The sequence below is a fragment of the Mustela lutreola genome, chromosome 16 (assembly GCF_030435805.1).
Source record: "Mustela lutreola isolate mMusLut2 chromosome 16, mMusLut2.pri, whole genome shotgun sequence".
In the NCBI taxonomy this organism is placed as follows: Eukaryota; Metazoa; Chordata; class Mammalia; order Carnivora; family Mustelidae; genus Mustela; species Mustela lutreola.
In genome coordinates, this window is record NC_081305.1 from 49,774,208 (window position 1) to 49,799,605 (window position 25,398).

At 55.4% G+C, this 25,398-nt stretch overlaps 2 protein-coding genes across 3 annotated transcripts; one reads left to right on the forward strand and one right to left on the reverse strand.

Annotated features, from left to right (window-relative positions):
- The first annotated feature begins 1,443 nt into the window (after positions 1–1,443).
- On the forward strand, positions 1,444–8,734 carry TMEM150B (transmembrane protein 150B). The gene is made up of 9 exons (XM_059150915.1): positions 1,444–1,539; positions 1,938–1,980; positions 2,294–2,369; positions 2,604–2,663; positions 2,755–2,822; positions 3,081–3,208; positions 4,994–5,177; positions 6,648–7,073; positions 7,513–8,734. The coding sequence occupies exons 3-8, from the start codon at positions 2,302–2,304 to the stop codon at positions 6,839–6,841; spliced, it is 702 nt and encodes a 233-aa protein (XP_059006898.1). The 5' UTR covers positions 1,444–1,539; positions 1,938–1,980; positions 2,294–2,301; the 3' UTR covers positions 6,842–7,073; positions 7,513–8,734.
- Positions 7,028–25,290, reverse strand: BRSK1 (BR serine/threonine kinase 1). Of its 2 annotated transcripts, XM_059150907.1 has the most exons (19): positions 24,811–25,290; positions 23,177–23,271; positions 22,990–23,075; positions 21,105–21,245; positions 17,684–17,800; positions 17,570–17,603; positions 17,418–17,486; positions 14,605–14,751; positions 14,177–14,208; positions 13,742–13,912; positions 13,128–13,225; positions 12,281–12,440; positions 12,005–12,065; positions 11,212–11,581; positions 10,758–10,806; positions 10,538–10,661; positions 9,697–9,895; positions 8,371–8,460; positions 7,028–7,620 (listed from the first exon to the last, which is right to left on the reverse strand). In XM_059150907.1, the coding sequence occupies exons 1-19, from the start codon at positions 24,944–24,946 to the stop codon at positions 7,463–7,465; spliced, it is 2,337 nt and encodes a 778-aa protein (XP_059006890.1). In that variant the 5' UTR covers positions 24,947–25,290; the 3' UTR covers positions 7,028–7,462. The 2 variants fall into 2 exon arrangements, with proteins under 2 accessions (XP_059006890.1, XP_059006891.1); XM_059150908.1 differs by lacking the exon at positions 24,811–25,290 and having other exon boundaries at positions 22,986–23,075.
- Between the last annotated feature and the right edge of the window lie 108 nt (positions 25,291–25,398).

The following is a 25,398-nucleotide window of genomic DNA, read 5'->3' on the forward strand; positions in this document are numbered from 1 at the left end:
GTGGCAGAGATGGGATTTGAACTCAAGTCTTGGGATTTGGAAGCTCTAGATCTTCTGGTATCTTCTGGAAGGGTGAATCTTCCATTATTCCAGATCTACCCCCTCCAGGGTTGCTGGGCAGTGCCCGACACTGTAGATGTTTTAATGGTTATCATTATTGTACCTCCTTCCTGTCTACACACAGTGTCAGTTCCTTTCGGTCCTTTCTGCTCAAGAACCTTCCATGGCTCCGTAGTACCCTCAGGATAATGACCAAGCCCTTTAAGGCAATGCAAACTCTGGGGCCTGGCTCATGTCTCCTGGTAACCCAGCAGACAAAGGCACCCGACCCCCACGGGCCAGGTTTGGGTGGCCCCCTGAACTCTTCTGAGAAAGGGTTCCTGCATCCTGAACACTCGCAGCACACTCCCTCCTTTTAAGTATGGCTTGTGAGATTTTCCCGGCCTTCCCTCACCACCAGTATACACCGGACACCGTGGCTAGTTAGCCACCATGCCTTGTGCCACCTTCACTATAACACCTGTATTCCAATTTTCGGGGTCCAAGACTGGCTGCCTTCCAGCCTGGGAAGCCACTGTGGGCAGGGGTGACACCCTGGCCTCCGTTGCTGGTTGGCTGTGCCATGTCTGTGTGTCTGCTCCTGCATGGTCTCATCTGCACTCTAGATGAAGCCGACAGCCTCAAGTCCTCACTGCTGCGGCCGTGGAAACACAGGATCACAGGGAGAAAAGGTGGGTTCAGATGTCTGAGTCCCCAAAGACATAGGGTCAGTGGAATTCTCTCCGGCCCGGGGAGGGGCTGAAGTGCTGGTGTGTGTTACAACACTGGACGAGACTCAGCGTGGGTGAAACGTCCAGAATTAATAAATCCACGGAGACAGAAAGCAGTCTGGAGCTGGCCAGGGGCTGGGGTCAGGAGCGAATGGGGAGTGCCTACACTTGGTGGGTACAGGGTTTCTTTAGGGGTGAGGAGAAAGTTCTGGAGATAAATAACGTGATAGTTGCACAACCCTGGCACTGTACCAAATGCCACTGTTCACTTTTGTTTTCTGAATTTTACCACAAATTGAAAAAAAAAAAGAGGTGGGCTGCTGAGGGAGAAGGGAGCTGGAACTTCTAGGTCTGAGGGAGGAGGGACTGGGGTCCTGGACTCCTGGGAGGAGGGGGTGGGGGCCTGGGCTCCTGGGTCCAGGGGAAGCTGGAGGAGGCTGGGGCCCAAATGTCTGATTACCAAGAGGGGAGGAAACTGGCAAGATGAGGGTTGCTATGTGACATACAGAAAAATAGGATCAGGGCAGAGGAAGCAATTGCTTTTGGCGGAAGCTTCATCGGATGGCAATTTCGACACCAAGACCTCCCTTCCCACCCTGAGCTTGCCCACTGGGGAATTCCAGGAGATGGCCCAGAGGAAGGGAGAGGGGAAGGCAACTGAGGGGAGGAGGCAGGGTCACTGCGGGCCCATCCCCAACAGCCTAAGGACACAAACTGCACCCAGGAAGGAGTCTGACCTGTGGGCCTGGATTCTGGGCCCCCAGAGAAGGTAAGAGCTAGGAGGCTGGACCCCAGGGGCTAGAACCAAATGCAGGAATTCTAGAAGGGACTGGACTTCTGGGTCCCCAAGGGAGGAAGGGTGGAGAGAGCTAGAGGCTCAGATTCTGGGTTCTGGGGAGGACACGGGCTGGGCACTTGGACATTGAACTTTTAAAGCTGAAGGAAGGAAGTTGGGGGCCCCTTGAAGCTAAGTAAGGTGCTCCCTACTAGTTTCTGAGAGGGGAAGTGGTGGTGCAGGGTTAGGTCCTGAACACAGTGGCGGGTTGGATGGTCGGACGGTCGGGCAGTGGGGCGGTCAGACTGCTCGGCAGCTTGGATTTTGGTTCTGCCACGACACCGCCCAAGCCCTACCCCACGTCCCCTCTCCTTTTCCAACCTCTCCCACAGCCTCGGGCCCAGGACCGGGAAAGCGAGAAGAAAGTTTGGACAGGTGAGCATTCTGGGGAAGCCCAGAGGCTATCTGGGAGAGGCTCTGAAGCTGGGTGAGGGAGGCCAGCCAACAGGGAGGTCAGGATGGGAAGACAGCTGTTACAGGATGGAGAGCGCCGCAGGCAGAGAGCTGGTCTCAGCAGACCAGAGCCTCATCCACTGTTTCTGCCCTGGGAGCCAACGGGAGCCTCAGAGCTGGAGGGGCTCAGAGCTGGGAGGCCACCTTCAGAGGCACCTGGACCCACAGGGCAGATTCCTCACCTGAGAGAGAGAGAGAGAGAGAAAGGTTCGTGGTCCCTCTCCTTCCCCTGCAGAGCCCAGCATGTGGGGTTACCTGTCTGTGCTGCCCGCTTTCCTGGCCTTTTCCGCTATCACTGGAGTCTGGAGCGTGTGAGTGTTAGAAGCAGGAGAACCCCGGGTCTGATGGAGGAGGGACTGGGGTTCTGAACTTCTGGGTCTGAGGGAGGAGGGACTGGGGGCCTGGACTCCTGGGTCTGATGGAGGAGGGATTGGGGTTCTGGACTCCTGGGTCTGAAGTGGGGGGGAGTTAGAAGTCCTTGTTTCTGTGGGTAACAAAAGGAAAAGCTGTCATTAAAAACCACTTTGATGTCTCCTGTACTTCAGTTTTGCCCTTGCCGTGACCAACAGGTCTGTGAACCTCACGGAAGGTTTCCCCTACATCAGGTAGTTATGGTGCTGGCGGGGCAGGGGGTTCCAAGGGAGAAGAGGTGGCCTGGCTCCGAGGAGCCACAGGATGATCCTTCCTTTCCCCCAGCCTCTGTGGGTCTTACCCCCCTCAGAGCTGCATCTTCAGCCAGCTGCTCAACATGGGAGCTGCTATGGGTAAATATCCTCAGTCCTTCCTGTTCAGGGGAAAACCCCACCCCCATCTTCACCCCTACCCCACCCCTACCTTCACCCCTACCTCCACCCCTACTCCTACCCCACCCTGGCCAAGGGGGCCCCGGCCCCAGGGATCCAAGCCCCCACCTCTCCTCCAGATGTAGGAGTTAGGCCCCAACCCCTAGACGCCCAGTCTCTCCGCACCCCCTCCCCAGGAGTCCAGGCCCGGCTTGCCGGCCCACTTCCCTCTCCTCCCAGCCGCCTGGATCTGCATTATCCGTTACCACCAGCTCCGGGACTGGGGAGTCAGAAAATGGTTTAACCGGCTGATCCTGTGGACGGGGCTCCTGTGTGCCCTGGCCACCTCCGTGGTGGGCAACTTCCAGGTGAGAAGGCGTCGGCTCGTGAGCGCAGCCAGGCACGCCGATGAGCCCGAGACTACAGCTCCCAGCACCCCCCGGGGCCTCTGGCTTCTCATTGTGGGGGCTCGTCTGCGCACGGCCTTCTGGGACTTGTGTTTCTCTTGCGGTCCTTGGGCCGGGGAGGGAGGTGAGCTCCTCTGCGGTCTGAGGTCTGAACGGAGGCCCCCGTGGGAGGCCTTGGTGTAATTATTCACGGAACCCCAGAAGACTGGGGCAATTTACTGCCGTCCCTTACCCCTTTGCCCTTTTAATAATGAAATTACTCAGAGCCGCTCATTCTCACTACTTAGATGGAGCGTTCACTCCGTGCGGGGCGCTAGGCTTTACCCTGTGTAGGTTTTCATCCATCTCTAGACAGACCCTTTCAGTCAAATCCAACAGAGGGTTTTTTTATTTTTTGTTTTTGTTTTTGTATTAATCAGCTGGTTCGTGGTGGTCAGAAATGAACCCAGATTCAGACTCTAGAACTCACATTGTTCACCTTGAGGTTCAGTAGATATTTGTAGAACAAAAGAAGGGACAATGATTGGAGAGAGTCTATTGATGATTGTATATTGATATTTAATTTTTCCGTGGCGCCTCTGACTCCTAACTGCTCCTGATGAAAGTACTACGGGCTAAGAGACTGCCTTCCGCTTGCTAAGAAAAATTCCCCATAACTCATCGTGCCTCATCACCCATCGTTTATTCCTGGGCTCCTCAACTTTAACTTCTTTTTTTTTTTTTTTTTAAGATTTTATTTATTTATTTGACAGAGAGAGATTACAAGTAGGCAGAGAGGCAGGCAGAGAGAGAGAGAGGAGAAAGCAGGCTCCCTGCCGAGCAGAGAGCCTGATGCGGGACTCGATCCCAGGACCCTGAGATCATGACCTGAGCCAAAGGCAGTGGCTTAACCCACTGAGCCACCCAGGCGCCCCATCAACTTTAACTTCTTAAAAAAAATTTTTTTTTAAAGATTTTTGTCTTTTTGAGAGCGAGATCATGAGCAAGGGGGAGGGATAGAAGGAGAAGCAGACTCCCTGCTGAGCGGGGAGCCTGATGCAGGAGTTCATCCCGGGACCCTGAGACCATAATCTCAGCTGAAGGCAGACAGTCAACCAACCGGCTGAGTCATCCAGGCGCCCCTCTTCTTAAAATTATTATATTGCTCCCATAAGGAGCTTTCTAAAGACATTTCCCGCTGGTCATCACTTCCCCTCATTAAACTTTTAAGATTTAGAAAATATTAAATGACATACACTATGTATCTGCAAGCCACAAACCATTGCAATCTTTAAGAACTTCCAAAACCAATTTTTCAGCCCCTGGGTGACAATATCAGCCCTCCGCCACCCCAGCTGAGAACGAGAGATTTTATTGCATTAATATTTCCTGAGCGTCTACAATGTGCCAGGCCCTGTATTCCGGAGTGAGGCCGCACCAGTCTGCTGGTGGGTCAAGGACCCCCCATCACAGCTCTCATGTCCCTGCCCCTCACCCCCCACCTGTGTGTATCTACCTTCCTTTCTTTTTTTTTTTTTTTAAAGATTTTATTTATTTATTTGACAGAGAGAAATCACAAGTAGGCAGAGAAGCAGGCAGAGAGAGAGAGAGAGGAGGAAGCAGGCTCTCCGCTGAGCAGATAGCCCGATGCGGGACTCGATCCCGGGACCCCGAGATCATGACCTGAGCCGAAGGCAGCGGCCTAACCCACTGAGCCACCCAGGCGCCCTCTACCTTCCTTTCAATTCTTGTCCCTTTTCTTCGCAGCAAAAGAACCAGCTGCACATGCACCTGGTCGGGGCCTTCTTTGCTTTATTCCTGGGCAACTCCTACTTTTGGCTGCAGCTTATTCTTGTCTGGTACATGAGGAGACTGCCCCAGCCCGGGGCCCCCTGGATCGGGCCACTCCGTCTGGGCCTCTGCAGCCTCTGCAGCATCCTCTTGGTGACCAGTATCCTTCCTGGGGCCGGTGGCAGGGGTTGGAGTGGGGGGTGGTCCTCCACTGGGGTGGTTCATCTCCATGCAGTCTGTTCTCGGCCTCAGTCTTCTGGGGATGATAGCATCCCGGGAAGTGTCAGTCTTGGGGAAGGGCACCCTGGACTGAAGTCCACCTCCCCTGCGTGCTAGCCGGGTGTTGGTGGGGGAAGGACTCCACGGGCTGGACTCAGTGTCTCAGCTCCTGCAGCTCTTCAGTGTGGATGATAACAGGGCTGCCCCCGGAACTGGAAGGAATGAAGGGAGTAATGCACATGAGGTGCTTAGCTCGGTGACCAGTGCAGTGAGCCGCCAAGAAATACTGGGAGGATGGCAAGCCAGCGGCGGCAGGCACTACCTGCCCTGCGCCGGGCATCATGTTGAAGACCGGAAACTGAGGTTCGGAGAGGGGGAGTCTCTTGGCCAAGACGTGTCGCAGAGTCCAGCGGTGGCGCTGGCGGTGGATGGCAGGGAGGCAGCTTGCGCAGGCTCTGGAGAACAGTCCGCATGTCCTCCCCGCTCCTTGTCCGGTTCTGTCCTGTTAGAGGCTCTGGCTGGCCTTGATGGGAGTGTTCACAGCCAGAAACTAGCCAAGGCGGCGAATCAGGGCTGGTCGTTAACCATTCACCAGCATGCCTGGCACTAGCTGAAGATCCTACCCAACCCAGTTGTGAGTCACGGGAGCCCAGATGCTCTTTGCCAACCTAATGTGCCTCTGGGTGACTCAAATCACTGTGCTTCAGTTTCTGTATCTGTCAAACGGAGTTGTTTTGATCGTAATAATGGTTGTTACTGGCAAAGTGCCCTGAGAGAGGAGAGGCTATAAACGTAGCGTTAGGGACCCATCTCCTCCTTGGGAAGAACGGAGGGAAGGCCAGAAGGCTGCTGGTGCTCAGAAGAGCCTACGGGGAGACTGGTTTCTTCCTGGGGGCAACAGAGAGCCGTGGGAAGCATAAGAGTGGGGGAGGACCAAAGCCAATTCTGGGGGTAACCCCCTTGTGTAGGTGCTCTCACCTCTCCTTTGCTCTAGGATTTATGGGATCAGGGGTGATGTCACCTTATGGGCTGCCTAAAAATCCTTGGATGAATGAAATAGTGTCTGAACTGATCTAGGAGGGAGTGGGCGCTGGCTTGGCCGAGAAGCAGGAAGGGTGTTGCAGGGAGAGATCTCAGAAAGCAGAGGGCCTCTCTGCTAGTTTGAGCTTGGAGTGAGTGTGGGTTCACAGGTGAAAAGGATTTCAGGGGGCACCTGGAGGGCGAGTCTGAGCAGGACAAACATGTGGGAAACAGTCAGCCAGGGAGGAGGGCAGCCGCAGAGGTGGGTGGCCTACCAGACGCCATTCTGGCCAGGGCGAGGCAGCTGCATCGTGAGGGCGCCTGGCCCTGGTGACCTGGCTGGGCTCCGGGATCCTTCCTGCTGCGTGTGGCCCTTGACCTTGCTGTAAAGTGATGATCCTCCATTTCTGGCCGCTGCGCTCGGCCTCTGCCGCCTGCGAGTGGGCCATCGCCATGCTGCTTTTTGCACTCTTCGGCCTGTTTGCTGTAGACTTTTCCTGCCTGGACGGCTGCACCCTACACCTCCAGCCGGGCCACCTCAGCTCCCCGCCAGCCTCCCCCACCTCCCTGCAGATTCACCTGTGAACAGTAGCCCGGGTGATGAGGTCTGGGCCCCCTCCCTCCGTGCTGCCATCAGGGCCACCCAGGAAGTGAGAGGTCAAGGCCAGCCAGCCATCCCTGCTCAAGGCTATTTATTATTATTATTATTAATTTTTTTTTTTTTTTTTTTTTTTGCCGCCGGCGGAATCAGAGACACGGACGCAGGCAGGGTCACGCGAAACCAGAATTCCTTCCGGAGAGCAAATCCGTACAGAAGGTTGTGAGGGAAGGGGGAGAACCGGGGAAGGGGGGGCCTGGGAAGGAGGAGTTGGGGACACAAGGACAGATGGCCTTCCCTGTCCGGATCTGCTAAGCCACCCCAACCAGCCCCCGTCCCTCCCCCACCCCACCCCGCAGAGAGATTGATCAATAAATAAAATAATAAATTAATCAATAAATAAAATAGAAACAGCTCCCCCGCCCTCAGTCCCCCCTAGAACCACCCCCCATTGGGCACGGCCCCCTGAGCCCCATCCCTGCAGGGCAAGGCCGGGTTTGTTGTCTCTCCCCTCCCTACATACTCCATGGGCCCTATTTACAGATTCACAGTTGGGGGGCAGGGAAGAGGGGTGGAGGGGGCTCCCCTCCTTCCCCGGCCCCCTGGGGTCAGGGCAGAGGAGTCCCGTTGGTAGCCAGGAGCTTCTTGTCCTTAGCAGGGCCTCGGCGGGGAGAGCTGGTCAGCTCTGGGTCTGGGCGGCCGGCTTGGGGCTGTAGGCTTCTTGGTGGGGTGCCAGCAGGCCGAGTCTGGGCCCCGTTCTTCTCATCTGTGGAGGAGGAAGCAGTGCAGCATCACGAACCTCGAGGCTGCCGAACCCCAAGGAATATGTTCCAGCAACATCGTGGTGAGGCCAAGGGCCTCCATCCTGGGGCTGGAAGCCTGTGGGGACGGCTGCCAGGATACCCATTTGCAACCAGAGCCAGCAAGGTCACGGACAGCAGGTCATATATCCTGGACCCCTCCAACCCTCGTGGCTTTGGAAACCGGGCCAAGTTAGTCCCAGTGAGACCCAGAGGTCTGACTCCAGGGGCATTGTCACACACTCTGGCTATGAGATTATTCGCTAAGGGACAGCTTGTCACAGCAGCAGAACACATTCAAGTCCCCAGATCACAGCCAAAGGTCTCCTTCTGCTACCCTGGTTGTTAGGGGAATGCTCCTTAGTGACAGGGCACAGGGGAGCCTTACAGGGGGTTGTTTGGGGGATCCGAACAAACCCGGAGGACTGCTTGCCCTTCTCCAGAACACTGTTCCAGAACCCTCATTAGCAGGAAGTTCTACAACCCCACACAGAGACTAGGCACCCTCTGGGGGTCCCTGGAGGTGCCTTCCCTGGCCACAAGGGCTTCTCAGGCCAGGATGGCCCGTGCCCTGGCCTGGAGCTCAGGCCCCAGCCTCTCTGAGAATCTGTGATCCTCGCCCATGGACCAAAGCCCTGGAGCCCTTGCTCAGCAGGTCACCCCTCTGGCCCACAGGATAAAGGAGGGCCACATGGCTTCGGACCCCTGCCGCCCACCTGCCAGGGCCTGCACGGAGGGCTGGTCGTGAGTGCTCAGCAGCTGTGCCTGGATAGTCTCCACCACTCGCTTGAACCGACGGCTGGGACCTGGAGGAGATACGGAGATGGGCTGACTTGGGGACAGAGACAGAAAAGGCCCTTCCACCCTGTGGAAACCAGCAAAGGACTTGCCTCCTCTTGGGCTCAATTTCCGGCCCTGTGTTGGGACTAGGTATTATAAACCCGCAATTTGCAAATGGGACTAAGAAAGATTGGAGTTAAAATAATGATGGATGTGGCTTTCTATTTATCGTGTTAGTTTCTAGCTGAGGCCCCGAAGAGACAGGAATATAAGAAAAATAAACAGGAAGTTAAAAAAAAATCTTAAAATCGAGGAAGTCCGGCATATTAGCCTTTAAAGGAAAGGGGGAAAAATGCAACTTATTTCATCTTAGGGCTAACATTGTGGCAGGCTGGTCACTGTGACATTTAAAACTGCTAACAAAGGTAGCAGATAGAAGTATCTCTTGTTAATCGGACTCGCTATCATGGCTCAGGAACTTGCTGGACTGGCAGCAAGACATTTCTGTGGCTCCCATCTCTGGTGCCAACTCCTGATCGGTCATGGCTGACTGTAGTTTCGGAGGCTGCCGCTGAGCCCAGCAGGAAGAAGTGCCGTGATCACCTGGTGCTGTCTGCTCTGGGTGCGGGAATGACACGGGATGGCAGAGAGCCCCATCTGCCCTTCGGCTGTACAGTCAGCTCTGCACTTCAAGGTCAGCAGGGCTAGGTTGAGCCCAGCTTCCTCAGTTTGCAGTGGGACTGTGTCAAGTCAATTTGCTTCAACAGGACTCTGTTTTCTCTTCTGTAAAGTGGGTGAGCACTAATACCTCAAAGTCCTCTGGGAAGCGTCAATGTAACAATGCACGTAAAGCACGTGAAACATCATAAATGTCCATGAAGGGGCACCTGGGTGACTCAGTCCATTAAGTGTCTGCCTTTGGCTCAGGTCATGATCCCAGGGTCCTGAGATCAAGCCCTGCATTGAGCTTTTGCGCAGTGGGGAGTCTGCTTCTCCCTTTGCTCCTCCCCCTGACTTGTGACCTGTTTTTCTTCCAAATAAATAAAATCTTAAAAAAAAAAAAAAATCCATGAAATGTTAATGAGAGAAGGGGGAAGGACAGAATGCAGAGGTCTGAATGAGGAGGGGCCTCATAGGGTCAGCACTAGCTGAGCACCATCTCCTCCTCCCTCCTGCTGCCCTCCAGGGCCACTCTCGCAGCTCAGCTGTCTTGAGCATCCCACACAAAGGGTAGAGGCAGTGTCTCGCCAAGGGAAGCTTACCGGAGATGAGCGTAAAGGTGACCGAGTAGATGCCACCACTGCCACTGCCATCCCGTCGTGGGGAAGGCTCTGGGCCCTCTGAGGAGCTGATGTCCACCTGGAATCGGACGGGCTTCTGGAAGACAGATGGGCCGCCACTGGCCTTGTACTCGGCCCTGAAGCTGGTCTGTGACAGCACACTGTGACTCAGGCTGGGGATCTGAGACGGGCAGGGGACAAAAGGAGGGGGTGATTCCAGTGACCTGATTCCAGGGACTAGATAGCCAACCCCACAAAGACCTCTGCCCAAGGAACTACAAGTTCCATCAGCCACTACGGGGAAAAGAATAACAGGAAAGCCATTGGGAGGCCCCATTGCCTGCTAGGACTTGTAGTTTTCTTGTCCCACTATAAAGGGCATCAGAGGAAAGGCTGGTAACAAGGCCTGTCACATCTAGGGGTCAGCCTCAGCCTCCAGAATTACATGACGCAAACTTCTCTGCCTCCGTGAGCATTGCCACATCTGTGTCAGAACCTGTAAGTCCCACTAGCTCCTGCAGCAAAAACCCAGAGGTCCCCGGGGAAAAAGCGATTCTGTCTGCTAATCTCAGACCTGGTGGTCAGGGAATGGCAACTCACTAATACGCTAGGGAGGTGTCCTTTGCACCACCTCCAGGCCCCAGGGTCCAGTAAACCTCTCCACCTCCCTGCCCCTATAGTGACCCAACCCAACTCTGAATGGAAAACTACAGATCCCATGAGCCTCAGGAGGAAGTCAGGCCAGAGTGGAGGTGGACTCCGGGAGATGCTGGGATTTGTAGTCTTGTGCTGGCCAGGACACAGGGAGACCCAGGCCCCTCACCGACAGGAAGGCATGGACGATGTCCGCTTTGATGCTGCTGAGGGGTTTGTCCTTCAGCACAAGGAATATTTGTTCTTCTTTGTCCAAGGAGATGAAGTTTCCAAACCAGGAGCGTTTTGCCAACCTGAGTGAAAGGGGAGGGTTGGAGGTGGGTCAGGAGCAGGCTCAGAGAATAAATCCCTCCCTCCAACCTCTGGCTTCCCTTCCCTGTCAGACTTACTCTGGAGAGGACTCTGGCGTCAAGCTGGACATCTCCTCAGCAGTGGGGACTGGCGTGCGGTGAAGGAGGGGAGAGTATGATCAACACTTGCCCCTTACCCTGGGTCCAGCATGTGGGCCAGTAGTCCCCTCCAACTAGAGGTTCCAGATCCCAGTGCCCATTCACCTCCCAGTAGCTAAAGCCCACTTGGCATGCTACCTGGTGGTCCTGCTGGGGATGCCAGCCCTCTCCAGGTAGACCACGCCCTCCGAGGGTGGAACTTGCTCGCCATGAGCCAATGATAAGATGAGCCAAGGCACTGAATGGAGGTGTCCTTCAGAGAGGCTCCTCCTTCCTCCAGCGCTGAAAGCCCCACCCCCTGTCCCCAACACCTAAATTTCTACTCCCAGCCCCATCTTCTCACACAACACGGGAATCTAGGCCCCCAGCCCTTGCACCCTGGGGGACCCCGTACCCTGCATCTTGCGCCGATGAAAGCGAGGGGAACCCAGGAAACTGTTGCGGATGGAGTTGAGACGACTCCTCCAGGCGGCTCCCCCGACGCCACCGCCAGGGCTTGGGGGTGGCGTTGTTCCTGGCGTCCCAGTGGGGCTGGCCCGGGGCGTGTGCAGGGGCGAATGCAAGGGGGTGCCCCCAGAGGAGCGCGGGGAGCCTGGGGGGCCAGGCAGAGGTGTGGAGCGGGCACTGGGGGGCGGAGGCTGCTCCCCGGCACCCCCACCCCTGGGGCCGCGAGAAGGCAGCGTCTGCGTTTTGGAAGTCGGGGAGCCCCCGCCCCGAGCCTCATCTCCGGCCCCGGGCTCCGGTGAGAAGGAAAAGACAGGACTCTGTGAAGAGGGGAAACGAGTGAGATGGCGGACTACAACTCCCAGGAGCCTTTAGGAACCCCATAGGCCCATACTCACAGAGATGGGTCCCGATGCATGCTGGAACTTGTAGTCCAATTATTACCCACCCGCCTCCACCCCCCACCCCCCCTTTTTAGGGGATAGGGACTTTTTCTATCATGCTCACTGCTGTAGCACAGTGACTGGTACACAGTAGGCGCTCAATTAGCTTTTGTTAAACGCATAAAGGAACACTTGAAACACTAAAAACCGGATCCTATCGGAGGTGGAAATGTGCAATGCTCTAAAACGGGATTGGGGGCCCTTTAGAGACAAAGAGGCAATGCCTCAAGACTTCTTGGGAATTGTAGTTTCCGGTCCAGTGTTCACCCCTTTACCCCTTCTTAATGAATTGGGGCTTACCCGTGGGCTGCTGAGAGGGCTGGAGGACAGACCGGTGGAGGCTCCACTGACACTACGGGATCTGTTTCCAGGAGAGATTTTTGTTTTGTTTTGTTTTGTTTTTAGATCAGGTATGTGGGTTTCTCAAGGCTCAGATGTCCTTTCCCTTCCACACACCTTTGCGATGGGGATTTGAGGCCCTGAGAGGGGCCCCTGAGGTGGAGCTGGGGATAGACCCTGAACCCCCTCCCAACCCACCCAGAGCTGTGGACCCGCAGGAGGGCCAGGGGCTCTCACCTCTGACTGTGCTGGGCCATCTCCAGAGCCCGGCGGGTGGGCACTGGGGAGCCACCGCCCCCAGCATCCGTGATGCTCAGAACTTCCATGGACTTCCGCTCTGGCCGCCGCTTCCCGTGTCGGCTCAGCATGGGGGAATCCACACGTTTCCGAGGGGGGTCTGAGGGCGGAGAGTTTCAAGCCAGTCAGAAGCCATCTTCACCCAGCTGTACATGGCACTCGCAGAGGTGGAAAACGGAGGTGCAGAGAGGAGACTTTTGACAAGTTCACAGAGCGGGTCAGGGAGCCTAAACCCGGAAGCTAGGGGCGCCTGGGTGGCTCAGTTGGTTGAAGTTCTGCCTTCGGCTCAGGTCATGATCTTAGGGTCCTGGGATCGAGTCCCGCACTTGGCTCCCTGCTCAGCGGGGAACCTGCTTCTCCCTCTGCCCCTCACTCTGCTGGTGCTCTCTCTCTCTCAAATAAATAATAATAAATAAATAAATAAAATCTTTAAAAAACAGAGGTTTACCCACTTAAAAAAAAGGGGGGGGTGCCTGGGTGGCTCAGTTGGTTAAGTGACTGCCTTCAGCTCAGGCATGATCCTGGAGTCCCAGTATCAAGTCCCACATCAGGCTCCCTGCTCAACAGGGAGTCTGCTTCTTCCTCTGACCCTACCCCCTCTCATGCTCTCTCTCTCAAATAAATAAAATCTTTAAAAAACAGAGGTTTACCCACTTTAAAAATAAAAAAATAAAATCTCTCTCTCTCAAATAAAATCTTGAACAAAACAAAAGCAAAATCCTAAGGCCTGCAGCCCCTTCCCCCGCTCCAGAGTCTGGGGTCTGGACCCCCAGCCCTGCCTTCTTACCGACATCATTCCGGGGAGGCAGGTCCTGGTCCTCACAGCTGGGATACCGCTCCTTCCGATCCAGAAGCAGATAATATATCATCTTTTCTTGGTTCTCCCTGATGGGGAAGGGAGGGAGAAGGTGGGAGAGGCCTGGGGTCAGGAGTTGGACTCCAGAGGTCTCACCCCCTCCCTGTAGCTGTGGCTCTCGGGAGCCTGGTACACTGGTATCTGCGCCCATGCTTCCCTCTTCCTAGGCATGGACACGGTGAGACTTTGTGTCGGTGCACATTGGACCCTTACTTGACTCAGTCGTGACAGTTCCGAATAATCGAGCACTTGCTATTTGCAAGCACTCTGTGGGACACCACGTGGGCCTCACCACCTACAGGTACTTTGCAGCATCTAGTCTCCCCACGCTGCCCCGTGTCCTGCCGCCCCCTCCTGGTTGCTCTGGGAACAGCTCCACGTGGGAACTCTAAGCCACGCCCCCCTCTAGCGGCCGGGCGCCATGCCCCACGGAGTCTGCGCGTGCGCGAGGCCCGGGCGCGCCCTCCGCTGGCTGGTTGGGGCGCAGCGGCCGGCTGGCTGGACGTCAGCCAGATGGTGTGCGTCCCTGAAGCAGGGGGTCTTACTCCTCGCTGCGGAGCTCGCGGTGCAGCCGCTCGCGGTCCCTGAAGCAGCCCAGCGAAGCCATGCTCTCCAGGACGTCGGGGTCCAGCTCTCCGTTCGATGGCAGGCTCCGCATGGCCACCCGGCGGCCTGGGGCTGGCTCCAGGCAAGGGTCGGGCTCGTGTTTCCCACCCCTGGGGAGGGGGAGAAACGTTACGGGGTACCAGGCGTCCGGGCCCCAACCTGCTACTCCCTTGGAAACCCAGGATTGCTGGCTCTCAGCCCCTGCTGCGCCTGTGTCCTCCCCTGGGACCCAGAAATCAGAGTCTCTAGCTCCTCCTCATTGAGCAACCTTGGTATCCCACCCTCCAGCTGCTTCTCCCGCTGGGGACCCTTGATATTTGGGCCCCCTCCCTTTCTGCCCCAGGGAGCCAGGTGCTCAGTTGTCCCATACTCACAGGTACCAGGGGTGTTTCTGAATTTGCTCCAGCTGTGCGGAGGGAGAGAGGCAGAAATGAGGTCGTGTGAACACAGTGGGCCGCAAGGAAAGTTGATGGGGTGGCTCTGGGGGTCCGTAAAGGTACCCCTCCTGTCCCAGGGGCAGGATGACAGCTTAGGTCTTCCCCTAGTGGCGACTGGGCACCACGACCTGTGACCACAGGCCTGGGACATTGCCTGTGTGCACAGTGGCACCCCTTCCCCTGTGGAGGACCTGCCCAGTTTGGAGGGTGCGATTTGCAGACCCTGGGCTGCTGCTCATCCAGTGACCTCCCCCTCCCCCGCCCCCAGCCATCGCCCCCAGGACTGACAGGCAATTCCTGGAAGTCCATTCTCATGGTCCCTCTAGGGGTTCTGTCCTCATGACCCACCGCTCCCCCCAACTCACACTGAGTCTTTTCTCAGGCTCCACTTCGATCATCCCTCTCAGGAGGCTCTGGCAGTCTGGAGGGATGAAGTGGGGCATGTGGAAGACCCCCCGTTTCACCTTCTCCAGCAGCTGGCGGAGATTGTCATCATCAAAGGGCAGAGCCCCCTGTGGAGAAATAACAGGCCCCTCACACAGAGCTTAGGGTGTCTCAGCGAGAGCCTAAGCGCTTGACACAACGCCCGTGTGGTCCTTACCACAAGCACTGGCAGACGGGGGACTAGGACCATCTCACTTTACAGATGGGGAAACTGAGGCATAGAGCGGTCCAGCAACTGGCCCACAGCCTCCAGGCCCACAGCAAGGAGGGGTTTGGCAACAGACAAGTCAGGCCCCAGGCCTTAAGAGGCTGCGGTTGCAGCTTGGAGGGTGTATCTGAGAAACAGGTTTCTCCCCAGACTGGTTTCAGGAGGGGTAATCCTCACACACTGGTTCAACCGAAGGGGAGCATCCACTTTGGGTCAGGGATCTTGTACTGGACAAAACCAGCCCTCGCCCTCCTACAGCTCACACCCTAGACTGCGAGACCCCAGCGATGGAAGGAACTTCAGCAGCCTCGTCATGAAGCAGGCACCCCTGCTGTCCCCCAGGTTCTGATCTGGCCACGAGGGATGGAGCAGGGGACAACACCAGGTCACTGGCCCCATGGAGCTTTGTCTCTAGTGGTGCCCGGCACACACGGATTAACAAACAGCGGTTGATGAATGAGTAGTGGGGAGAGCAAACAATAAAGGGACACATAGGATGAGACAGGCAGGAGTCCGAGAGATGAGACAAACAGAGTGAGCAGGTAGCTGGAGGGGGAGCAGGGAGTCGGGGGGGAGGGGCCTCAGAGGAGATGATGCTGGGCAAAAACTTGCAGGGGTAACAGCATGACTCTGAGGGCTTTTCCAGGTGTTACCCCTGGTGTCAGAGGCCTCTGGACTGAGGAGGCAGGGTGTGGGGGAGCAGGGGGAGGGGCGCCCCACAATGCTGGTCTGGGGCCTGGAAGCCTGGATGAGACTCCTCTTGTCTGTCTCATTCAGTGTGGCCATGTGTTTGTTGTTGGCCTTGCCCCTGAACCTCCACTTCTCAGCCCCCAGAACAGTGAGAAGTGTGTTGTTCACGCCACCCTGTGTGTCTCTTATAGGAGCCCAAGATAAGGCAGACACCCTCTCATGAGCAGGTGATCTGTTCCCACGGCGTGCATGGCCAACAGCGTTCTAACTCACGCCGGAGAGACGCTCAATGAGCACAGGAATTTTCTTGGCAACACCAAACACCCCGCCTGCCCTCAGGAACACACGACGGTACTCTGGGCGCGAGCATTTAAAATCACTAGCAAACAGTGCAAAAAAGCAAAAACTGTGGCACTCCCTAGACCACAGAAAAAACACTTGTTTACAAGATGGACTGAAACTGGGCGTGGGGCAGGGAAGCAGAGGGTCGCTTTGTGCCTCTTCAGCTGGGACACGTGTGATAGGGACTCAGCTTTTTCTCTGCTCTGCGCACATCTGGGAATGACCTCAGAAACACCAAGTGTGGGAGGCTATATGTGAACCCCAATGAGTGTGCAGCTTCTCAAACATGGAATGTGTCGATTATGAGAGTCAGCTGTAATAATAACAGTAACTACTAGTAATGGGGCGCCGCTCAAAAGGCTGACAGGGGACATTCTAGGGAATCACATTCTTGTGACTCCTGGTACCCTAACTACTGGCCCTGGGCAGGCGAGGAAACGGGCCTGGAGAGGGAGAGCGACTGGCTTGGTCACAGTGGTGGAGCCGGGTTTTGAACTCAGCTGGATGGGCTCCAGAATCACCAGCTGCAGAAGGGCGGAGGCCTGGACTGTTTGAGCCCACCTCTCGGGCGTCCCCCATCTTCCCTGGGGTAGCTGTGAGTCCCAGGCGCGCCTGTTGAGCCTCGGTTCCCTCAGTGTCATCTAGGCTCCTGGATGAGAGACCACACACTGATCCCAGCCCTGCCGCAGTGCAGCAGCGTGCCTGCGAGCCAGTCACTTCTCGTCTCTGGGGTTTTCGAGTGAAGTGTGCGAGGTGATGTGCTTGGAACAGTGCCTGGCACAGAGTAAACCTTCCATTTACTCGCGCCACGCGTGTTGACGGGGCCGACTACGTGCCAGCTCAGGTCACAGCGAGCCGACAGAATAAAACCCACAGAGACAAAAGCCCTGACTTCTGGGAGCTGATGGTGTAGAAGGGGACACCACACAAGGAGCTCACAACTCAGCACATGATGGTAACTCTGAGAGTCGCCAGGAAGGACAGAACCTCCCCTAGAGGGTCTGACCTCATGGGGGGGGGGCGGGGAGAATGGGAGCGAAGAGAAGTCTAGTTGTGAACTGGATGAGCAACAGGACAGGTCAGGACGGAAGAGTGTTCTAGACAGAGAAAAGCAGGCGCAAAGACCCGGGGGCAGAGCCAGGCTCACAGGTCTGCTCTGATTATATTCGTTATTACCATATTGCAACAAGCTCCCTAGAACAGTCACTGTCCCAAGCCGTCCAAGGGCTCCTGGCTACCCCATCCCTTTCGGGGACACCCTGGACTAGCTCACAGTGCTCTGACTCCATGGTTAGCTCTGGGCACACAGCAAGGGTGGGGCAAGGGTGCTCCAGGGTCTTGGTCTGCTGGTTCCTGCCTCTCACCTTCCTGATACCAGTTAAATATTTGGAAGACAATGCCTGAGGGGAAAGATGGAACTTGCTTAATGTTTTGTGCTCCCACCAGGCAGGGCTGTTCTAGAAAGTGGGACAGGAGAGGTGAGGGGCACCTTACCACAAGCAAGGCAAAGAGGATGACTCCACAGCTCCACATGTCCGCCCGGCGGCCGTCATACTTCTCCCCCTGGAAAGGAACAGGCCTGGCCATGACAGGGTCTCTCCACCATGCTCTCCCCATGCCTCCCTCCTCTCCACCCGCTCACTCACCTTAATCACCTCTGGACACGCATAGTGGGGGGACCTGCGGGAGAGAGGCGGTGTGAGCCTCTGGCCGGCTTTTTGCCCCCTCCCTGGGACGACGGAGGCCAGGCCCCCACTCACCCACAGCTGGTCTCCAGGAGGCTGTCCCCCACCTGCAGGGACGCCATGCCAAAGTCTGCGATGCGGATGTTGTTTTTCTCATCCAAAAGCAGGTTCTCGGGCTTCAGGTCTCTGTGGCTGAGACAGGCAGGTGGGGCTCAGGCCTCTGCCCTCCTCCTGGAGGCCGAGGCCCCATTTGCTGTCTCTCAGAGGCACTTCTGAAAACCATTATGGGCAATTCCAAACGTGCTCCAAGCAGTGAGAAGAACATGAGAAAGCCCCATGTACCCATCCCCCAGCCCCACCTGTTTCAACTCAGGGCAAATCTTCTCTCTTCTCTACCTAGACACACTCTCTCCTTCCTCCACTGGATTATTTCGTAGGGGACCCCGGACCGTGTATCATTTTATCCACAAATATTTGCATATCTACCACGTGAGATATTCTGAGCAAAGAGGGCTAATGTTGAGCTATTCAATATTGAAATACTGAAATACTTCCATACTGAATAATAAAAAGAATATGGTCACCCCAAGCCAGTCACTGGTCCCTGGAGGGAAACCCTTCAAGTTTTAAGGGTTGATGTCTGGGGGTGCGGTGGGGCCTGAGGATTCTAGCTTCTGTCCGACGTGGTCAGTAACTGGGTCATACTTGTTGTTAAATATGTTGACTATTGCCCCCTAGAGGTCGGCGCTTGTAACGTCAGGGTTTTGACTGGGTCTTGCCAATAGGGCTGTGTTGACAGTTTAAATGGGCGGCCTTCCTATCACCAAGCTTTATCCCTACCTCTGAGCCCCTCCACCCCCACCCCAGCTCTAGTCCCCACCCCAGGGAGGGAAGGAGCGCAAACAAATGCGGGTGAAAGATGAGCTGAAGGCCATTCCGTGAGGAAAGGACGATCTTTCCATATGGACAGTCACATGCCAAAAAACGGAACCTCAACCCTTGACTCACATCACAGACAAATATTAATTTGAAATGTATCCCAGACCAGAATACAAGAGCTAAAACTATATAAATTTCAGAAGAAAATGTAGGAGGAAGCCTTAGGGACAAAGATTTATATAGATAAGGCAGAAAAGACAAACGGTAAGGAAAAAATATGACAAATTTGAATTTATCGCAATGTAAAACTTGCTTTTCACCAAACATTGTTATAAAAACAAAAGTGGAGTGCCTGGCTGGCTCAATTGGGGAGCATACGACTCTCTTTTTTTTTTTTTTTTTGAGAAATTTTATTTATTTGACAGAGAAGACAGAGAGGGAGCACAAGTTGGGGGAGTGGAGGGACAAGCAGATGTCCCGCTGGGTGCAGACTCCATGCGGAGCTCAATTCCAGCACCACAATTTCATGACCTGAGCCAAAGTCAGACACTTAACCAACTGATCCACCCAGGTACCCTGAATCTGTGACTCTTGATCTCAGGGTCATAAGTTCGAGTCCGATGTTGGGCGTAGAGATCACTTAGCTAAATAAAAAACTTTGAAAAAATTAAAAAATAAAAGGGGGTGCCTTGTGGCTCAGTTGGTTGGGCGACTGCCTTTGGCTCAGGTCATGATCCTGGAGTCCCAGATTGAGTCCCACGTTGGTCTCCCAATGTCTGCTTCTCCCACTGACCTCTCTCCTCTCATGCTCCCTCTCTCAAATAAATAAATAAAATCTTAAAAAAAAAAAAGAATTAAAAAAATTCAAACTCAGAAGTATGTCACAAACTGGAAGAAAATACTTGAAAAATATACAGTTAATAAAAGATTTGCTCTTAGGGGCACCTGGGTGCCTCAGTGGGTTAAGCCTCTGCCTTCGGCTCAGGTCATGATCTTAGGGTCCTGGGATTGAGCCCCATATCTGGCTCTCTGCTCAGCGGGGAGCCTGCTTCCTCCTCTCTCTCTGCCTGCCTCTCTGCCTACTTGTGATCTCTCTCTCTCTGTCAAATAAATAAAATCTTAAAAACAAAACAAAAAAGCAAAAAAAACCCCAAGCAATAATTAAAAAAAGAAAAAAAAAGATTTGCTCTTAGAATAAAGAATTCTTAGGAGGGATGCCTGAGAGGCTCAGCTGATTAAGCATCTGCCTTCAACACAGGTCATGATCCTGGGGTCCAGGGATGGAGTCCTGCATTGCTCAGCAGGGAGCCTGCTTCTCCCCCTGCCTGCTGCTCCCCATGCTTGTACTCTCTCTCTGACAAATAAATAATGTCTTGGGGGGGGGGATCTCTTAGGAGTTATTCCTAGAGCTATCTCTCGTTCCTAGAATAAAGAACTCTTAGAACTCAATATCAAAAAGACAACAATAAAAAATGGGCAAAGGACCCGAAGAGACATTTTTCCAAGGAAGATAAAACAAATGGCCAATAAGCACATGAAAAGATGTTCTACAACATTAGTCATCATAGAAATGCAAATCAAAACCACAACAAGATACCACTTCATACCTACTAGGATGGCTATAATCAAAAAAGTCAAATGATAACAAGTGTTGGCAAGGACATATAGAGATTGGAACCCTCGTGGACTGCTGGTGGGGATGGTGAAGGGTACCGCCACTTTGGAAAACAGTCTGCCACTTCCTCAAAAGGCTAAGCAGAGTCCCCATATGACCTGACAATTCCAGCCCCAGGGATGCACCCGAGAATTGAAAACACAGGTACACATCAAAACTTGTACTTGATTGTTCCCAGATCCGTATTGTTTACAAGAACCAAAAAAGAGAAACAATAAAGTGTCTATCCACTGGGGAACGGATAAAGGAGGTATGGCACAGCCACACGATGGAGTACTATTCAGCCACGGAAAGGAAGTACTGATACACATTATGACAAGGAGGAACCCTGAAAACATTTTGCTGAGTGAAAGAAGCTAGACACAGGGGCCCCTGGGTGGCTCAGTGGGTTAGAGCCTCTGCCTTCGGCTCAGGTCATGATCTCAGGGTCCTGGGATTGAGCCCCGCATCGGGCTCTCTGCTCAGCAGGGAGCCTGCTTCCTCCTCTCTCTCTCTGCCTGCCTCTCTGCCTACTTGTGATCTCTCTCTGTCAAATAAATAAATAAAATCTTAAAAAAAAAAAAAAAAAAAAAAGGAAAGAAAGAAAGAAGCCAGACACAGGCAGCCACATACAGTATGATTCCGTTTACATGAGACGTCCAGAATAGGCAAGCCCATGGAGACAGAGGTGGTCAGAGGCTGGAGGGGTGACTGCTTCGTGTACGAGGTGATGATTTTGGGGGTGAGGAGAATGTTCTAAAATTACATAGCAGTGATGCGCAACACTGGTTATACTAAAAACTCCTGAACTGTATACTTGAAAAGGGTGGATTTTATGATATGTGAGTTTTATCTCAATTTTTAAAAAGAGATAAAGATTTATTTTGGGGCTGCACCACACTGGCTTCCAGTCAGCCTTGTGGGCAGTGCTCATCTCGGCCTCCCCTCAAGCTGCCCCCTCACCAGATGGAGTAGCTGTGGCAGAAGTCCAGCGCCGACACTATCTGGCGGAAGAACTTCCGGGCCTCCTTGGGTGTCAGTCTCCCCTTCTTTACAAGGTAGTCAAACAGCTCACCTCCAGAGACGTGCTCCAGAACCAGGTACCTGGGGGACGTGGAGGGGGCAGAGGGCTGGAAGGGGCATGTGGAGGACCAAAGAGCCTGGACTCTCTTTCAAAAGCCCCCGGACCCCAGCACAAGACCCCCATCCTACTGGCCTTTGGAAGCAAAGTATCCCAATTCCCATGAGTCCCTGGGAGGAGAAGACTCCAGTTCCCATGAGTCCCTGGGAAAAGGAGACTCCAGTTCCCATGAGTCCCTGAGAAAAGAGACTCCCAAGTCCATCAGCCTCTGGGAACCCAAAACTCCACCCCATCGCCCCCCCTCCCCCCCCCCGCCATAAGCTCTGTACAGCAGAGACTCCCATGACGACTTTAGGAGTATCAATACTTGGACTCCTAGTTATTCCTGCAGGTAAGACAACTGTGATAACGCCTAGAAGACAGAAACACCTCAGTTCTCACAGGATCCTGGGAAATAAAGACATCTCCCCTCCCCCACTCCCATTAGCTTCTGGAAAGCCAAGCCTTTCATTCCTATAAGCCTCAGTTACTAAAAACAACAACAACAACACAAATTCTCATTAATTTCTGGCTACAACAATTGAAGTGTGTTCCAATTTAAGTTGACGACCGTGAGGTTTTTTTAAGAAAGACTACAAGTCCCATCAGTGCCTGAGAGGATTAAAACTCCCAACTCCCACAAGCCTCTGGGACATAGACTCCTAATTCCCATCAGCCACCTGGATCCTTAAGACTCCAAATCCCATCTGGCTCTGGGAGGCCAAAACTCAGATTCCCATCAGCCCCTGGGAACAAAAGCTCAATTTCTAGGAGCTTTTGGAAAGCTGACGGTCCTATGTGAAGCCCAAACTCCCATAAGCCCTCACTATTCCTACCTAGGTGGAGGAGTGGGAGAGCGAGCTCCACCAGTTGGTGACAAAGCCCCACCCCGCTGCCACACCTGGGGAAGCCTGAGGACTACAATTCCCATGAGTACTTGGGGCTGGGCCACTTACTGCCTGGGGGAACCTCCCCAGCATCTGATGGGTACTGGTGTCAGTTCATCCTGGGGACTGCGTGGCGGAAACAGGGGTCTGTCCCCTCACTCGCTGCCCAGCCCAGCTGTCCCTTGGGTCACCAGAGTCCAGACAAAGGCCTATTGTCTGTACCCTGGGCAGCTGGACTCCACTCCCATCTTCCTGGGGGGTAGGTAATCAGCTTTGAGATATGGATCGGAACTCCTAAGAAGGCCATTGTTGGGGTGTCTATCATATAGCACCCAGAATTATGTGGGAGGAGGAGGGGGGCCTAGGAAGAAGCAGGATTCACAGAGCCTCATGCTTTGATAAGTCCCCATGGCCTCCGCAAAGATGAGCAGGGCGGGGAGCTGCCCTTAGCAAGACCGGCCCTGTTGAGGACATCTGGGTTATCTAGTAGAGAGTGTTCCCTGCAGGGCTGTTGGGGGGGGGGGGCGGGGCAGAAGGGCCAGGATGGACCACTGTCCCTCACCAAGACGGCTGAAGCTTGGCTGTCCTGTTGCTAGGGCACATTTGGCCCTTAGTGCCAGGCCAGTCAGTGTGGAAACAAGGAGGATTATGTGTGTGTTGTGGATGCGTGTGTGGGAGGGTGTTCTGTGCAGGAGGGAAGGGGCTGACAGGCCCTTTGGGGGCTCCAGCCAGGAGATCTTAAGTTTCTCCAGGCTTCTCCAGGCCTTGTTTCCAGAAAGGTCCCACCTTAGGAACTTGGGGTGGGGGGGTGCATGAGGGCTGGGTGTCTATAAATACCTACAAATATTTCTTGTTCTCGTAGACATCGTGTAGCTTGAGGACGTGTGGGTGTTCAATGAGCTTCAGGATGGCTATCTCCCGCTCCACCTGGGGGTCAGTGGGGGACACAGGAATGAAGGTCAGCATGGCCTCCCTCCTCCTACCCCACCTTGTCCCCAAACGGACGCCCTGCCCCAGTGCACACACACCTTCATCAGCACCGACTCAGACAGCTTCTCCCGGTTCACGATCTTGATGGCGACCTTCTGGCCCGTGATGCAGTGCACCCCGAGTTTAACCAGTCCTGGGGAAGCAGGACTGAAAATGGGGGGGTGTGCTCCCAGAGCACTCTCCCAGCTCCTAAGTCCCCCTGACTCCTCCTCCTTTCCCTGCTGGCTCTTTGACAGTGGGCCTGACCGAGCTCTGAGGGCTCTCTTCTTCCTGTTTTCCATAGACATAGACCTTCGGTGCTGTCCCTTCTTTTCTTTTCCCCCGGAGGTAATCTTTACACCCATGTGGGGCTCGAACTCACAGCCCCGTGACCAAAAGTCTCCAAGTGCTTCACTAACTGAGCCGGCCAGATACCCCTGTTCTGTCCCTTCTGATTGTCCATCTCTCCGCAGTTGCCCTGGTTCTCACCCGGACTCTCTGTCCTTCTGTCCATGTCTCCACACAATCTTTCCTCACTGTGTCTCCACAATGTTGTCTCCCTCACTGCTGCCTTCAGCCTCTCTCTCTCTCTCTCAGCCCATCACTTCCTTGAATTCTCTGCCCTTCAATCTTCTGGAGGCTCCATGTCTCCTGAGGAATGTACTTTCACATCTGCCCCCTTCCCAGACCATCCTCTTCCACCTCCTCCTAAACCCTGACCTTTTCATCCCCTTCTTTGATCTGCTTTTAATAGGAGCTGTGGCTGGGAGCATTCAAACCCCAAGAGTGCGCCCACTTCCCAAGAGTAAGCCCCGAAGCCACAGATCCTGGATGGGGAGGGGCAGCCCTTCCTCCCTCTGACCCAGGCGTCCAGGACCCATGGCCCCTTCCTCTTCCATAACTCAGGAATTCAGGTCAGTGACACCTTCCCAACCTTACCACTAGGATCTTGAGGTCTGAGCCCTTCCCCTTCCCTAGCACCCTGGCCCTCAGCTTCACAAGAGATGCTGGGCCCACCCCGCCCAGACACAGGTGTGCAGCTCCTGCTTCACGCCCACCCACCCTCCACCTGGCAGGAGAGAGGCCAGGGCTGGAGCCAGCGTTTAGCAACAGCAAAGGATGACCCCTGACTCCCCAACCACTCCTGGGAGATTTGACTCTCGGATCCACCTTTCCACCTAGCCGTTTGTGTTCCCCACACAGAGCCAGCACGCTGGAGAAGGGGGAGACTGCGGCACACCCCACCACCTGAGCCTCACTGCCGGTTACCGGGACAGCCTGCCAGGGGAGCCAGGGCCCTCCTCAGCCAAAAAGCAGTGCAGAGGGAAGCGGCCGCCCAGGGTGCACCCCCATCCCGAGGTGTACTGCAGCAAGGACCTCAGCTCCCAGGGCCGGCGGAGCCCCTGCTGCAGGCCGGCCTCCCTTCCCCACTGAGGCCCTGGAGCCCCTCCAACTTCTAACCACCCTCCCCAACCGTGAGGTGGGAGCCTCTGGGCCTCAGCACCTGCCCCCCAGAGTCCAAGCCTCCGGCCCCCTCCATCCTGGGGACCCAGCAGACTTGACCCCAAGTCTCTTCTCTGTGAGGGACCCCGGGGTCTGGGCGATCAGCCCCTGCCCTTTGAATACCCAGGAGTCCGGCTCTCGTCCCCCAGCTCTCCTGCCCCCACTGCAGGTGTCCCCTCCCCTGACTCACCTGTCTGTCCTTTGCCCAGCGTCTTCTCCAGCCGATAGGGGCCCACATATTGGGCGTGCTGGGGTGGGTGTGGGTGTGGGTGCGGGAGATGGTAGGCGGGGGAGCCCCCGCCCCCCTCCTTGGCCCCGGACGACATGGTGCCCTTGGTCCCGGTCCGACAGGACCCCCGGCCGCCCCCCCTGCGGCAGGTCGCCCCGTCCCTCCGGTGGGGGCCGGCGACAGCTCCGTCCCGGCCCCCCCGGCTGCCCCCCACCTCTCCGGGGGTCCCCAGGGGGCTGGGCTGGGCCCCCCCAGTCGGCGGGCCGCGGAGCTGGGGGAGGGGGGGCTGGCCCGGGGGGGTCAGGCCCCGGGAGTCAGCATGGCCCGGGGGGGCTGCGCGGCCCCCCCTCCCCAGCCCGTCCCTGGCCGGCCCCCCCCTTCCTGCGCCTCCCCCCGCCGGGGGGGTCTGAGGTGCGGGCCGGCGGATGCTGCAGGCCGAGGTCCCCCCCGCCCCCCCACGCGCCCTCTCTCCTCCGCCTCCTCCTCCTCTCCGCCTCCCCCCGCCACCTCGTCCTTTCTCTCCGGCACGCTGACATCACCATCCGGGGA